The following is a 13,436-nucleotide window of genomic DNA, read 5'->3' on the forward strand; positions in this document are numbered from 1 at the left end:
AAGGTAAGAACAGAATAGAAACTGCTGTGGAACTAGTTACAATGCAATATGCCATGGAAATACAATGTTAACACTTTTGTACAAATAAGTACAGTTGCACTTGTTTTTTTAAATGTGTTCTGTAAAGGAACAAAAATTACTGTTTAATAGTGCTATTATGAAGTGCAATGTCAGCACTATTTTTGTTCCTGCAATTTCAAATGCACTTGTTATAATAAATAAATACAGCGTTTTAAAAGCATACACAATCTGTGTAAATATATTAGTCTGTGGTTAAAAGGACTTGAAAGGACTCGAAACTCAAAATGCAGGACTTGGGACTTGACTTGAGACTTTCCAGTCTTGACTTTGGACTTGACTCGGGACTTGCCTGTCTTGACTCGGGACTTGACTCGAGACTTGAGGGCAAAGACTTGAGACTTACTTGTGACTTGCAAAGCAATGACTTGGTCCCACCTCTGCTACTTACTACACACTACTAATACTACTAATGTAGTCACTGATCCTGAAACACAACAACACTACTACGTTACATACTACTTACTACACACTACTAATACTACTAATGTAGTCACTGATCCTGAAACACAACAACACTACTACGTTACATACTACTTACTACACACTACTAATACTACTAATGTAGTCACTGATCCTGAAACACAACAACACTACTACGTTACATACTACTTACTACACACTACTAATACTACTAATGTAGTCACTGATCCTGAAACACAACAACACTACTACGTTACATACTACTTACTACACACTACTAATACTACTAATGTAGTCACTGATCCTGAAACACAACAACACTACTACGTTACATACTACTTACTACACACTACTAATACTACTAATGTAGTCACTGATCCTGAAACACAACAACACTACTACGTTACATACTACTAATACTACTAATGTAGTCACTGATCCTGAAACACAACAACACTACTACGTTACATACTACTTACTACACACTACTAATACTACTAATGTAGTCACTGATCCTGAAACACAACAATATTACTACGTTACATACTACTTACTACACACTACTAATACTACTAATGTAGTCACTGATCCTGAAACACAACAACACTACTACGTTACATACTACTTACTACACACTACTAATACTACTAATGTAGTCACTGATCCTGAAACACAACAACACTACTACGTTACATACTACTTACTACACACTACTAATACTACTAATGTAGTCACTGATCCTGAAACACAACAACACTACTACGTTACATACTACTTACTACACACTACTAATACTACTAATGTAGTCACTGATCCTGAAACACAACAACACTACTACGTTACATACTACTTACTACACACTACTAATACTACTAATGTAGTCACTGATCCTGAAACACAACAACACTACTACGTTACATACTACTTACTACACACTACTAATACTACTAATGTAGTCACTGATCCTGAAACACAACAACACTACTACGTTACATACTACTTACTACACACTACTAATACTACTAATGTAGTCACTGATCCTGAAACACAACAACACTACTACGTTACATACTACTTACTACACACTACTAATACTACTAATGTAGTCACTGATCCTGAAACACAACAACACTACTACGTTACATACTACTAATACTACTAATGTAGTCACTGATCCTGAAACACAACAACACTACTACGTTACATACTACTTACTACACACTACTAATACTACTAATGTAGTCACTGATCCTGAAACACAACAATATTACTACGTTACATACTACTTACTACACACTACTAATACTACTAATGTAGTCACTGATCCTGAAACACAACAACACTACTACGTTACATACTACTTACTACACACTACTAATACTACTAATGTAGTCACTGATCCTGAAACACAACAACACTACTACGTTACATACTACTTACTACACACTACTAATACTACTAATGTAGTCACTGATCCTGAAACACAACAACACTACTACGTTACATACTACTTACTACACACTACTAATACTACTAATGTAGTCACTGATCCTGAAACACAACAACACTACTACGTTACATACTACTTACTACACACTACTAATACTACTAATGTAGTCACTGATCCTGAAACACAACAACACTACTACGTTACATACTACTTACTACACACTACTAATACTACTAATGTAGTCACTGATCCTGAAACACAACAACACTACTACGTTACATACTACTTACTACACACTACTAATACTACTAATGTAGTCACTGATCCTGAAACACAACAACACTACTACGTTACATACTACTAATACTACTAATGTAGTCACTGATCCTGAAACACAACAACACTACTACGTTACATACTACTTACTACACACTACTAATACTACTAATGTAGTCACTGATCCTGAAACACAACAACACTACTACGTTACATACTACTTACTACACACTACTAATACTACTAATGTAGTCACTGATCCTGAAACACAACAACACTACTACGTTACATACTACTTACTACACACTACTAATACTACTAATGTAGTCACTGATCCTGAAACACAACAACACTACTACGTTACATACTACTTACTACACACTACTAATACTACTAATGTAGTCACTGATCCTGAAACACAACAACACTACTACGTTACATACTACTTACTACACACTACTAATACTACTAATGTAGTCACTGATCCTGAAACACAACAACACTACTACGTTACATACTACTAATACTACTAATGTAGTCACTGATCCTGAAACACAACAACACTACTACGTTACATACTACTTACTACACACTACTAATACTACTAATGTAGTCACTGATCCTGAAACACAACAATATTACTACGTTACATACTACTTACTACACACTACTAATACTACTAATGTAGTCACTGATCCTGAAACACAACAACACTACTACGTTACATACTACTTACTACACACTACTAATACTACTAATGTAGTCACTGATCCTGAAACACAACAACACTACTACGTTACATACTACTTACTACACACTACTAATACTACTAATGTAGTCACTGATCCTGAAACACAACAACACTACTACGTTACATACTACTTACTACACACTACTAATACTACTAATGTAGTCACTGATCCTGAAACACAACAACACTACTACGTTACATACTACTTACTACACACTACTAATACTACTAATGTAGTCACTGATCCTGAAACACAACAACACTACTACGTTACATACTACTTACTACACACTACTAATACTACTAATGTAGTCACTGATCCTGAAACACAACAACACTACTACGTTACATACTACTTACTACACACTACTAATACTACTAATGTAGTCACTGATCCTGAAACACAACAACACTACTACGTTACATACTACTTACTACACACTACTAATACTACTAATGTAGTCACTGATCCTGAAACACAACAACACTACTACGTTACATACTACTTACTACACACTACTAATACTACTAATGTAGTCACTGATCCTGAAACACAACAACACTACTACGTTACATACTACTTACTACACACTACTAATACTACTAATGTAGTCACTGATCCTGAAACACAACAACACTACTACGTTACATACTACTTACTACACACTACTAATACTACTAATGTAGTCACTGATCCTGAAACACAACAACACTACTACGTTACATACTACTTACTACACACTACTAATACTACTAATGTAGTCACTGATCCTGAAACACAACAATACTACTACGTTACATACTACTTACTACACACTACTAATACTACTAATGTAGTCACTGATCCTGAAACACAACAATACTACTACGTTACATACTACTTACTACACACTACTAATACTACTAATGTAGTCACTGATCCTGAAACACAACAACACTACTACGTTACATACTACTTACTACACACTACTAATACTACTAATGTAGTCACTGATCCTGAAACACAACAACACTACTACGTTACATACTACTAATACTACTAATGTAGTCACTGATCCTGAAACACAACAACACTACTACGTTACATACTACTTACTAAACACTACTAATACTACTAATGTAGTCACTGATCCTGAAACACAACAACACTACTACGTTACATACTACTAATACTACTACCTTACACACGACTAAACGTTACGCGCTGCTAGGTTACACACTAGCGGTCACATGTTACGACTAAACGTTACGCACTACAACTACTATGTTACACACTAGCGGTCACATGTTACGACTAAACGTTACGCGCTGCTAGGTTACACACTAGCGGTCACATGTTACGACTAAACATTACGCACTACAACTACTATGTTACACACTAGCTGTCACATGTTACGACTAAACGTTACGCACTACAACTACTATGTTACACACTAGCGGTCACATGTTACGACTAAACGTTACGCACTACAACTACTAGGTTACACACTAGCGGTCACATGTTACGACTAAACGTTACGCACTACAACTACTAGGTTACACACTAGCGGTCACATGTTACGACTAAACGTTACGCATTACAACTACTATGTTACACACTTGCGGTCACATGTTACGACTAAACGTTACGCACTACAACTACTATGTTACACACTAGCGGTCACATGTTACGACTAAACATTACGCACTACAACTACTATGTTACACACTAGCTGTCACATGTTACGACTAAACGTTACGCACTACAACTACTATGTTACACACTAGCGGTCACATGTTACGACTAAACGTTACGCACTACAACTACTAGGTTACACACTAGCGGTCACATGTTACGACTAAACGTTACGCACTACAACTACTAGGTTACACACTAGCGGTCACATGTTACGACTAAACGTTACGCATTACAACTACTATGTTACACACTTGCGGTCACATGTTACGACTAAACGTTACGCACTACAACTACTATGTTACACACTAGCGGTCACATGTTACGACTAAACGTTACGCACTACAACTACTATGTTACACACTAGCGGTCACATGTTACGACTAAACGTTACGCATTACAACTACTATGTTACACACTTGCGGTCACATGTTACGACTAAACGTTACGCACTACAACTACTATGTTACACACTAGCGGTCACATGTTACGACTAAACATTACGCACTACAACTACTATGTTACACACTAGCGGTCACATGTTACGACTAAACATTACGCACTACAACTACTAGGTTACACACTAGCGGTCACATGTTGCGACTAAACGTTACGCGCTACTAGGTTACACACTAGCGGTCACATGTTACGACTAAACATTACGCATTGCAACTACTATGTTACACACTTGCGGTCACATGTTACGACTAAACGTTACGCACTACAACTACTACGTTACACACTAGCGGTCACATGTTACGACTAAACGTTACACACTACTAGGTTACACACTAGCGGTCACATGTTACGACTAAACGTTACGCACTACTAGGTTACACACTAGCGGTCACATGTTACGACTAAACGTTACGCACTACTAGGTTACACACTAGCGGTCACATGTTATGACTAAACGTTACGCACTACTAGGTTACACACTAGCGGTCACATGTTGCGACTAAACGTTACGCACTACTAGGTTACACACTAGCGGTCACATGTTACGACTAAACGTTACGCACTACTATGTTACACACTAGCGGTCACATGTTGCGACTAAACGTTACGCACTACTAGGTTACACACTAGCGGTCACATGTTACGACTAAACGTTACGCACTACTAGGTTACACACTAGCGGTCACATGTTACGACTAAACGTTACGCACTACAACTACTATGTTACACACTAGCGGTCACATGTTACGACTAAACATTACGCACTACAACTACTATGTTACACACTAGCGGTCACATGTTACGACTAAACATTACGCACTACAACTACTAGGTTACACACTAGCGGTCACATGTTGCGACTAAACGTTACGCGCTACTAGGTTACACACTAGCGGTCACATGTTACGACTAAACATTACGCATTGCAACTACTATGTTACACACTTGCGGTCACATGTTACGACTAAACGTTACGCACTACAACTACTACGTTACACACTAGCGGTCACATGTTACGACTAAACGTTACACACTACTAGGTTACACACTAGCGGTCACATGTTACGACTAAACGTTACGCACTACTAGGTTACACACTAGCGGTCACATGCTACGACTAAACGTTACGCACTACTAGGTTACACACTAGCGGTCACATGTTACGACTAAACGTTACGCACTACTAGGTTACACACTAGCGGTCACATGTTGCGACTAAACGTTACGCACTACTAGGTTACACACTAGCGGTCACATGTTACGACTAAACGTTACGCACTACTAGGTTACACACTAGCGGTCACATGTTGCGACTAAACGTTACGCACTACTAGGTTACACACTAGCGGTCACATGTTACGACTAAACGTTACGCACTACTAGGTTACACACTAGCGGTCACATGTTACGACTAAACGTTACGCACTACTAGGTTACACACTAGCGGTCACATGTTACGACTAAACGTTACGCACTACAACTACTATGTTACACACTAGCGGTCACATGTTACGACTAAACGTTACGCACTACAACTACTATGTTACACACTAGCGGTCACATGTTACGACTAAACATTACGCACTACAACTACTATGTTACACACTAGCGGTCACATGTTACGACTAAACATTACGCACTACAACTACTAGGTTACACACTAGCGGTCACATGTTGCGACTAAACGTTACGCGCTACTAGGTTACACACTAGCGGTCACATGTTACGACAAACGTTACGCATTGCAACTACTATGTTACACACTTGCGGTCACATGTTACGACTAAACGTTACGCACTACAACTACTACGTTACACACTAGCGGTCACATGTTACGACTAAACGTTACGCACTACTAGGTTACACACTAGTGGTCACATGTTACGACTAAATGTTACGCGCTACTATGTTACACACTAGCGGTCACATGTTACGACTAAATGTTACGCGCTACTATGTTACACACTAGCGGTCACATGTTACGACTAAACGTTACGCACTACTAGGTTACACACTAGCGGTCACATGTTACGACTAAACGTTACGCACTACTAGGTTACACACTAGCGGTCACATGTTACGACTAAACGTTACGCACTACTAGGTTACACACTAGCGGTCACATGTTGCGACTAAACGTTACGCACTACTAGGTTACACACTAGCGGTCACATGTTACGACTAAACGTTACATGCTACAACTACTATGTTACACACTAGCGGTCACATGTTACGACTAAACGTTACGCACTACTAGGTTACACACTAGCGGTCACATGTTACGACTAAATGTTACGCGCTACTAGGTTACACACTAGCGGTCACATGTTACGACTAAACATTACGCACTACAACTACTAGGTTACACACTAGCGGTCACATGTTGCGACTAAACGTTACGCGCTACTAGGTTACACACTAGCGGTCACATGTTACGACAAACGTTACGCATTGCAACTACTATGTTACACACTTGCGGTCACATGTTACGACTAAACGTTACGCACTACAACTACTATGTTACACACTAGCGGTCACATGTTACGACTAAACGTTACACACTACTAGGTTACACACTAGCGGTCACATGTTACGACTAAACGTTACGCACTACTAGGTTACACACTAGCGGTCACATGTTACGACTAAACGTTACGCGCTACTAGGTTACACACTAGCGGTCACATGTTACGACTAAACATTACGCACTACAACTACTAGGTTACACACTAGCGGTCACATGTTGCGACTAAACGTTACGCGCTACTAGGTTACACACTAGCGGTCACATGTTACGACAAACGTTACGCATTGCAACTACTATGTTACACACTTGCGGTCACATGTTACGACTAAACGTTACGCACTACAACTACTACGTTACACACTAGCGGTCACATGTTACGACTAAACGTTACACACTACTAGGTTACACACTAGCGGTCACATGTTACGACTAAACGTTACGCACTACTAGGTTACACACTAGCGGTCACATGTTACGACTAAACGTTACGCACTACTAGGTTACACACTAGCGGTCACATGTTACGACTAAACGTTACGCACTACTAGGTTACACACTAGCGGTCACATGTTGCGACTAAACGTTACGCACTACTAGGTTACACACTACTAGGTTACACACTAGCGGTCACATGTTGCGACTAAACGTTACGCACTACTAGGTTACACACTAGCGGTCACATGTTACGACTAAACGTTACGCACTACTAGGTTACACACTAGCGGTCACATGTTGCGACTAAACGTTACGCACTACTAGGTTACACACTAGCGGTCACATGTTGCGACTAAACGTTACGCACTACTAGGTTACACACTAGCGGTCACATGTTACGACTAAACGTTACGCACTACTAGGTTACACACTAGCGGTCACATGTTACGACTAAACGTTACGCACTACTAGGTTACACACTAGCGGTCACATGTTGCGACTAAACGTTACGCACTACTAGGTTACACACTACTAGGTTACACACTAGCGGTCACATGTTGCGACTAAACGTTACGCACTACTAGGTTACACACTAGCGGTCACATGTTACGACTAAACGTTACGCACTACTAGGTTACACACTAGCGGTCACATGTTGCGACTAAACGTTACGCACTACTAGGTTACACACTAGCGGTCACATGTTGCGACTAAACGTTACGCACTACTAGGTTACACACTAGCGGTCACATGTTACGACTAAACGTTACGCACTACTAGGTTACACACTAGCGGTCACATGTTACGACTAAACGTTACACACTACTAGGTTACACACTAGCGGTCACATGTTGCGACTAAACGTTACGCACTACTATGTTACACACTAGCGGTCACATGTTACGACTAAACGTTACGCGCTACAACTACTAAGCTACGGCATAATGAGCTCCTGCACTACAAAGTTACACACGACTACCGCTGCTACGTTACACACGACTACTACTTAGTCAGAGGTCCAATTGGCGGCCATGTTTGCTACCAGCTGGCATGGCAGAGCAAAAGTATTGGGACGCAGAATCCGCGATACAATCCCGTTTCCTCGCCGCGACGCAATCGTCTGTACCTTTTGTCAGAAAGCACGAAGCTCCGCACGCCATTGTGCTCGGCGAGCCTGATAGGAACCATGGCGGTCCTGAGCGAGATGGGTCTTATCCGGACGGCGGCGAGGAGATAGATCCATCAGAGACCCCCGATGGGCTCATGAATAAAAGTGTGTGACGTGTGCGCTGAATGCTAACGCCGCGTGGCTAAAGTGCAAGCTCACGAAGGACGGCGCCCGCACCCACCTGTTCTCGCAGTAGACGATCTTGAGGTCCATGTTGACGCGGGTGACGAACATCTGGCAGTCGATGCGCACCTCGTTGAGGGTGGGCGGGGGCAGAGCGTGCGCCACCACCACCATGCCCATGATCTGCACGGGCACCGCCCGGCTGTGCGTCAACGCCATGCGGATGCGCAGACGCCCCGTCACGTGGATCACCTGGGCGGCGAGCACAGCCGTCAGCGGGGAAGGCGGCGGCGGCGGGGGACAGAAAAGCGGCGGCGGCGTCGTCACCTTGTATCCCGAAGACTTGATGTGCACGCCTCGCTTGGTGAGCGTGGACTTCATGCGGATGAAGAAGGAGCGCTCCAGACACTTGTCAGGGGACAGCACGCTGGGGCTGCTCGACTCCGCTGGGGAGCACAACAGGAAGTAGAAACACATTCACACTCCAAAATAAAAGCCCTGCCAGTCATGATGTACTCTGACGTGTGTCACAATGTTAGCCCTGGGGGATGCCCCTTCAAAATAAAAGAGGGAAACTTTTTAATGTGAGGAAGGGATGCTGGCGAAGGACAAAGTGAGGAAGTGAAGGAAGAAAGGAAGTGAAGGTCTGATAGGAGGAAGGTAACGTGACCATCATCATCATCATCCTCGCCAGCTTCTTCTCTCACAGGAAATCAGCTGTGATGTGAGGGAGGAATAATAATAATAAGAAGAAGAAGAAGAAGAAGGATGAAGGATGAAGGACACGCAGGACAGGAGACTCGTCTTTGTTTCGTCGGGAATTAATAACATCAATGTGATGTGTCCTGGGTGCATTGTGGGGGTCGGGGGGAGGAGGAATATATGGAAAGGAAGGAGGAGAAGAAGAAGAAAAAGAAGAAGAAAAAGAAGAAGGAGAAGAAGGAATATATGGAAAGGAAGGAGAAGAAGAGGAAGATGAGGAAGAAAAAGAAAAAGAAAAAGAAGATGTAAAAGAAAAATAAGAAGGAGAAGAAGAAGGAGAAGAAGAAGAAGAAGCAAAAGAAGAAGAAGAAAAAGAAGAAGATGTAAAAGAAAAATAAGAGAGAAGAAGAAGAAAAATAAAAAGATGTAAAAGAAAAATAAGAAGGAGAAGAAGAACAAAAGAGAAAGAAAAGGAGCAGAAGGAGAAGAAGGAGAAGAAGAAGATGTAAAAGAAAAATAAAAGAGAAGAAGAAGAAAAAGGAAAAGATGTAAAAGAAAAATAAGAAGGAGAAGAAGAAGAAAAGAGAAAGAAAAGAAGAAGAAGAAGAAAAAGAAGAAGATAAAAGAAGAAGATGTAAAAGAAAAATAAGAGAGAAGAAGAAGAAAAAGAAAAAGATGTAAAAGAAAAATAAGAGAGACGAAGAAGAAAAAGAAAAAGATGTAAAAGAAAAATAAGAAGGAGAAGAAGAAGAAAAGAGAAAGAAAAGAAGAAGAAGAAAGAGAAGAAGAAGCGGAAGAAGAAGAAGAAAAAGAAGAAGATGTAAAAGAAAAATAAGAGAGAAGAAGAAGAAAAAGAAAAAGATGTAAAAGAAAAATAAGAAGGAGAAGAAGAAGAAAAGAGAAAGAAAAGGAGCAGAAGGAGAAGAAGGAGAAGAAGAAGCAGAAGAAGAAGAAGAAGAAAAAGAAGAAGATGTAAAAGAAAAATCAGAGAGAAGAAGAAGAAAAAGAAAAAGATGTAAAAGAAAAATAAGAAGGAGAAGAAGAAGAAAAGAGAAAGAAAAGAAGAAGAAGAAGAAGGAGAAGAAGAAGCAGAAGAAGAAGAAGAAAAAGAAGAAGATGTAAAAGAAAAATAAGAGAGAAGAAGAAAAAGAAAAAGATGTAAAAGAAAAATAAGAAGGAGAAGAAGAAGAAAAGAGAAAGAAAAGAAGAAGAAGAAGAAGAAGGAGAAGAAGAAGCAGAAGAAGAAGAAGAAAAATAAGAAGATGTAAAAGAAAAATAAGAAGGAGAAGAAGAAGAAAAGAGAAAGAAAAGGAGCAGAAGGAGGAGAAGAAGAAGAAGAAGAAGTAGTAGTATTAGACGAAGGAGAAGGAAAGGAAGAAGAAGAAAAAGGAGAAGAACAAGAAACAAAAAAAGAAGAAAAAGGAAAAGAAGAAAAAAAGGAGGAGGAAAGGAAGAAGAAGAAGTAGAAGAATCTGCAAAAAGCAGAGACCTAATCCTGCAGCCACCAAACTGGATCCCCTCAACTGCGCCTAGAGATTCTGTCCATAAAAGTTCAGAACAGAATGGGTGACAAAGGGCAGCCTTGGCGGAGTCCAACCCTCACTGGAAACGTGTCCCACTTACTGCCGGCAATGTGGACCAAGTTCTGACACTGATCATACAGGGAGCGGACCAAGTTCTGACACTGATCATACAGGGAGAGGACCAAGCTCTGACACTGATCATACAGGGAGTGGACCAAGCTCTGACACTGATCATACAGGGAGCGGACCAAACTCTGGCACTGATCGTACAGGGAGTGGACCAAACTCTGACACTGATCATACAGGGAGTGGACCAAGCTCTGACACTGATCATACAGGGAGTGGACCAAACTCTGACACTGATCATACAGGGAGTGGACCAAGCTCTGACACTGATCATACAGGGAGTGGACCAAACTCTGACACTGATCATACAGGGAGCGGACCAAGCTCTGGCACTGATCATACAGGGAGCGGACCAAGCTCTGGCACTGATCATACAGGGAGCGGACCGCCACAATCAGACAGTCCGATACCCCATACTCTCTGAGCACTCCCCACAGGACTTCCCGAGGGACACGGTCCAATGCCTTCTCCAAGTCCACAAAGCACATTTAGACTGGCTGGGCAAACTCCCATGCACCCTCAAGGACCCTGCCGAGAGTATAGAGCTGGTCCACAGTTCCACGACCAGGACAAAAACCACACTGTTCCGCCTGAACTTGAGGTTCTACTATCCGGCGTAGCCTCCTCTCCAGTACACCTGAATAGACCTCACCGGGAAGGCTGAGGAGTGTGAGCCCACAATAGTTGGAACACACCCTCCGGTTCCCCTTCTTAAAGAGAGGAACCACCACCCCGGTCTGCCAATCCAGAGGCACCGCCCCCGATGTCCACGCGATGTTGCAGAGTCTTGTCAACCAAGACAGCCCCACAGCATCCAGAGCCTTAAAGAACTCCGGGCGGATCTCATCCACCCCCGGGGCCTTGCCACCGAGGAGCTTTTTAACTACCTCGGCAACCTCAGCCCCAGAAATAGGAGAGCCCACCACAGATTCCCCAGGCACTGCTTTCTCATAGGACGTCTTGGTAGGATTGAGGAGGTCTTCGAAGTATTCCCTCCACCGATCCACAACATCCGCAGTCGAGGTCAGCAAAACACCATCCTCACCATACACGGTGATGACATTGCACTGCTTCCCTTTCCTGAGGCGGCGAATGGTGGTCCAGAATCACTTCGAAGCCGTCTGTAAGTCGTTTTCCATGGCTTCCCCGAACTCCTCCCATGTCCGAGTTTTTGGCTTCGCGACCGCTGAAGCCGCACACCGCTTGGCCTGTCCGTACCTGTCTGCTGCCTCCGGAGTCCTATGAGCCAAAAGAACCCGATAGGACTCTTTCTTCAGCTTGACGGCATCCCTCTAGGATTACCGTCATGACAGGCACCAACCACCTTGCGGCCACAGCTCCAATCGGCCGCCTCGACAACAGAGGTACGGAACATGGTCCACTGGGACTCAATGTCCAGCACCTCCCTCGTGACATGTTCAAAGTTCTTCTGGAGGCGGGAATTGAAACTCTCTCTGACAGGAGACTCTGCCAGACGTTCCCAGCAGACCCTCACAATGCGTTTGGGCCTGCCAGGTCTGTCCGGCATCCTCCCCCCACCATCGCAGCCAACTCACCACCAGGTGGTGATCGGTAGAAATCTCCGCCCCTCTCTTCACCCGAGTGTCCAAAACATGAGACCGCAAATCCGATGACACAACTACAAAGTCGATCATGGAACTGGGGCCTAGGGTGTCCTGGTGCCAAGTGCACATATGGACACCCTTATATTTGAACATGG

At 42.3% G+C, this 13,436-nt stretch overlaps 1 protein-coding gene across 1 annotated transcript in view; it reads right to left on the bottom strand.

Moving 5' to 3' along the window:
- LOC133640897 (neuronal PAS domain-containing protein 3) overlaps nucleotides 1-13,436 on the bottom strand; it is a 149,524-nt gene that overhangs the window by 12,382 nt on the left and 123,706 nt on the right. The window contains exons 10-11 of the mRNA XM_062034581.1: nucleotides 9,693-9,811; nucleotides 9,424-9,617 (exon numbers count right to left, since the gene is read on the bottom strand). Of these exons, the coding sequence (XP_061890565.1) occupies nucleotides 9,424-9,617; nucleotides 9,693-9,811 (313 nt within the window). The remainder of the gene's footprint in view (nucleotides 1-9,423; nucleotides 9,618-9,692; nucleotides 9,812-13,436) is intronic.

This window comes from Entelurus aequoreus, linkage group LG23, assembly GCF_033978785.1.
Source record: "Entelurus aequoreus isolate RoL-2023_Sb linkage group LG23, RoL_Eaeq_v1.1, whole genome shotgun sequence".
Lineage (NCBI taxonomy): Eukaryota > Metazoa > Chordata > Actinopteri > Syngnathiformes > Syngnathidae > Entelurus > Entelurus aequoreus.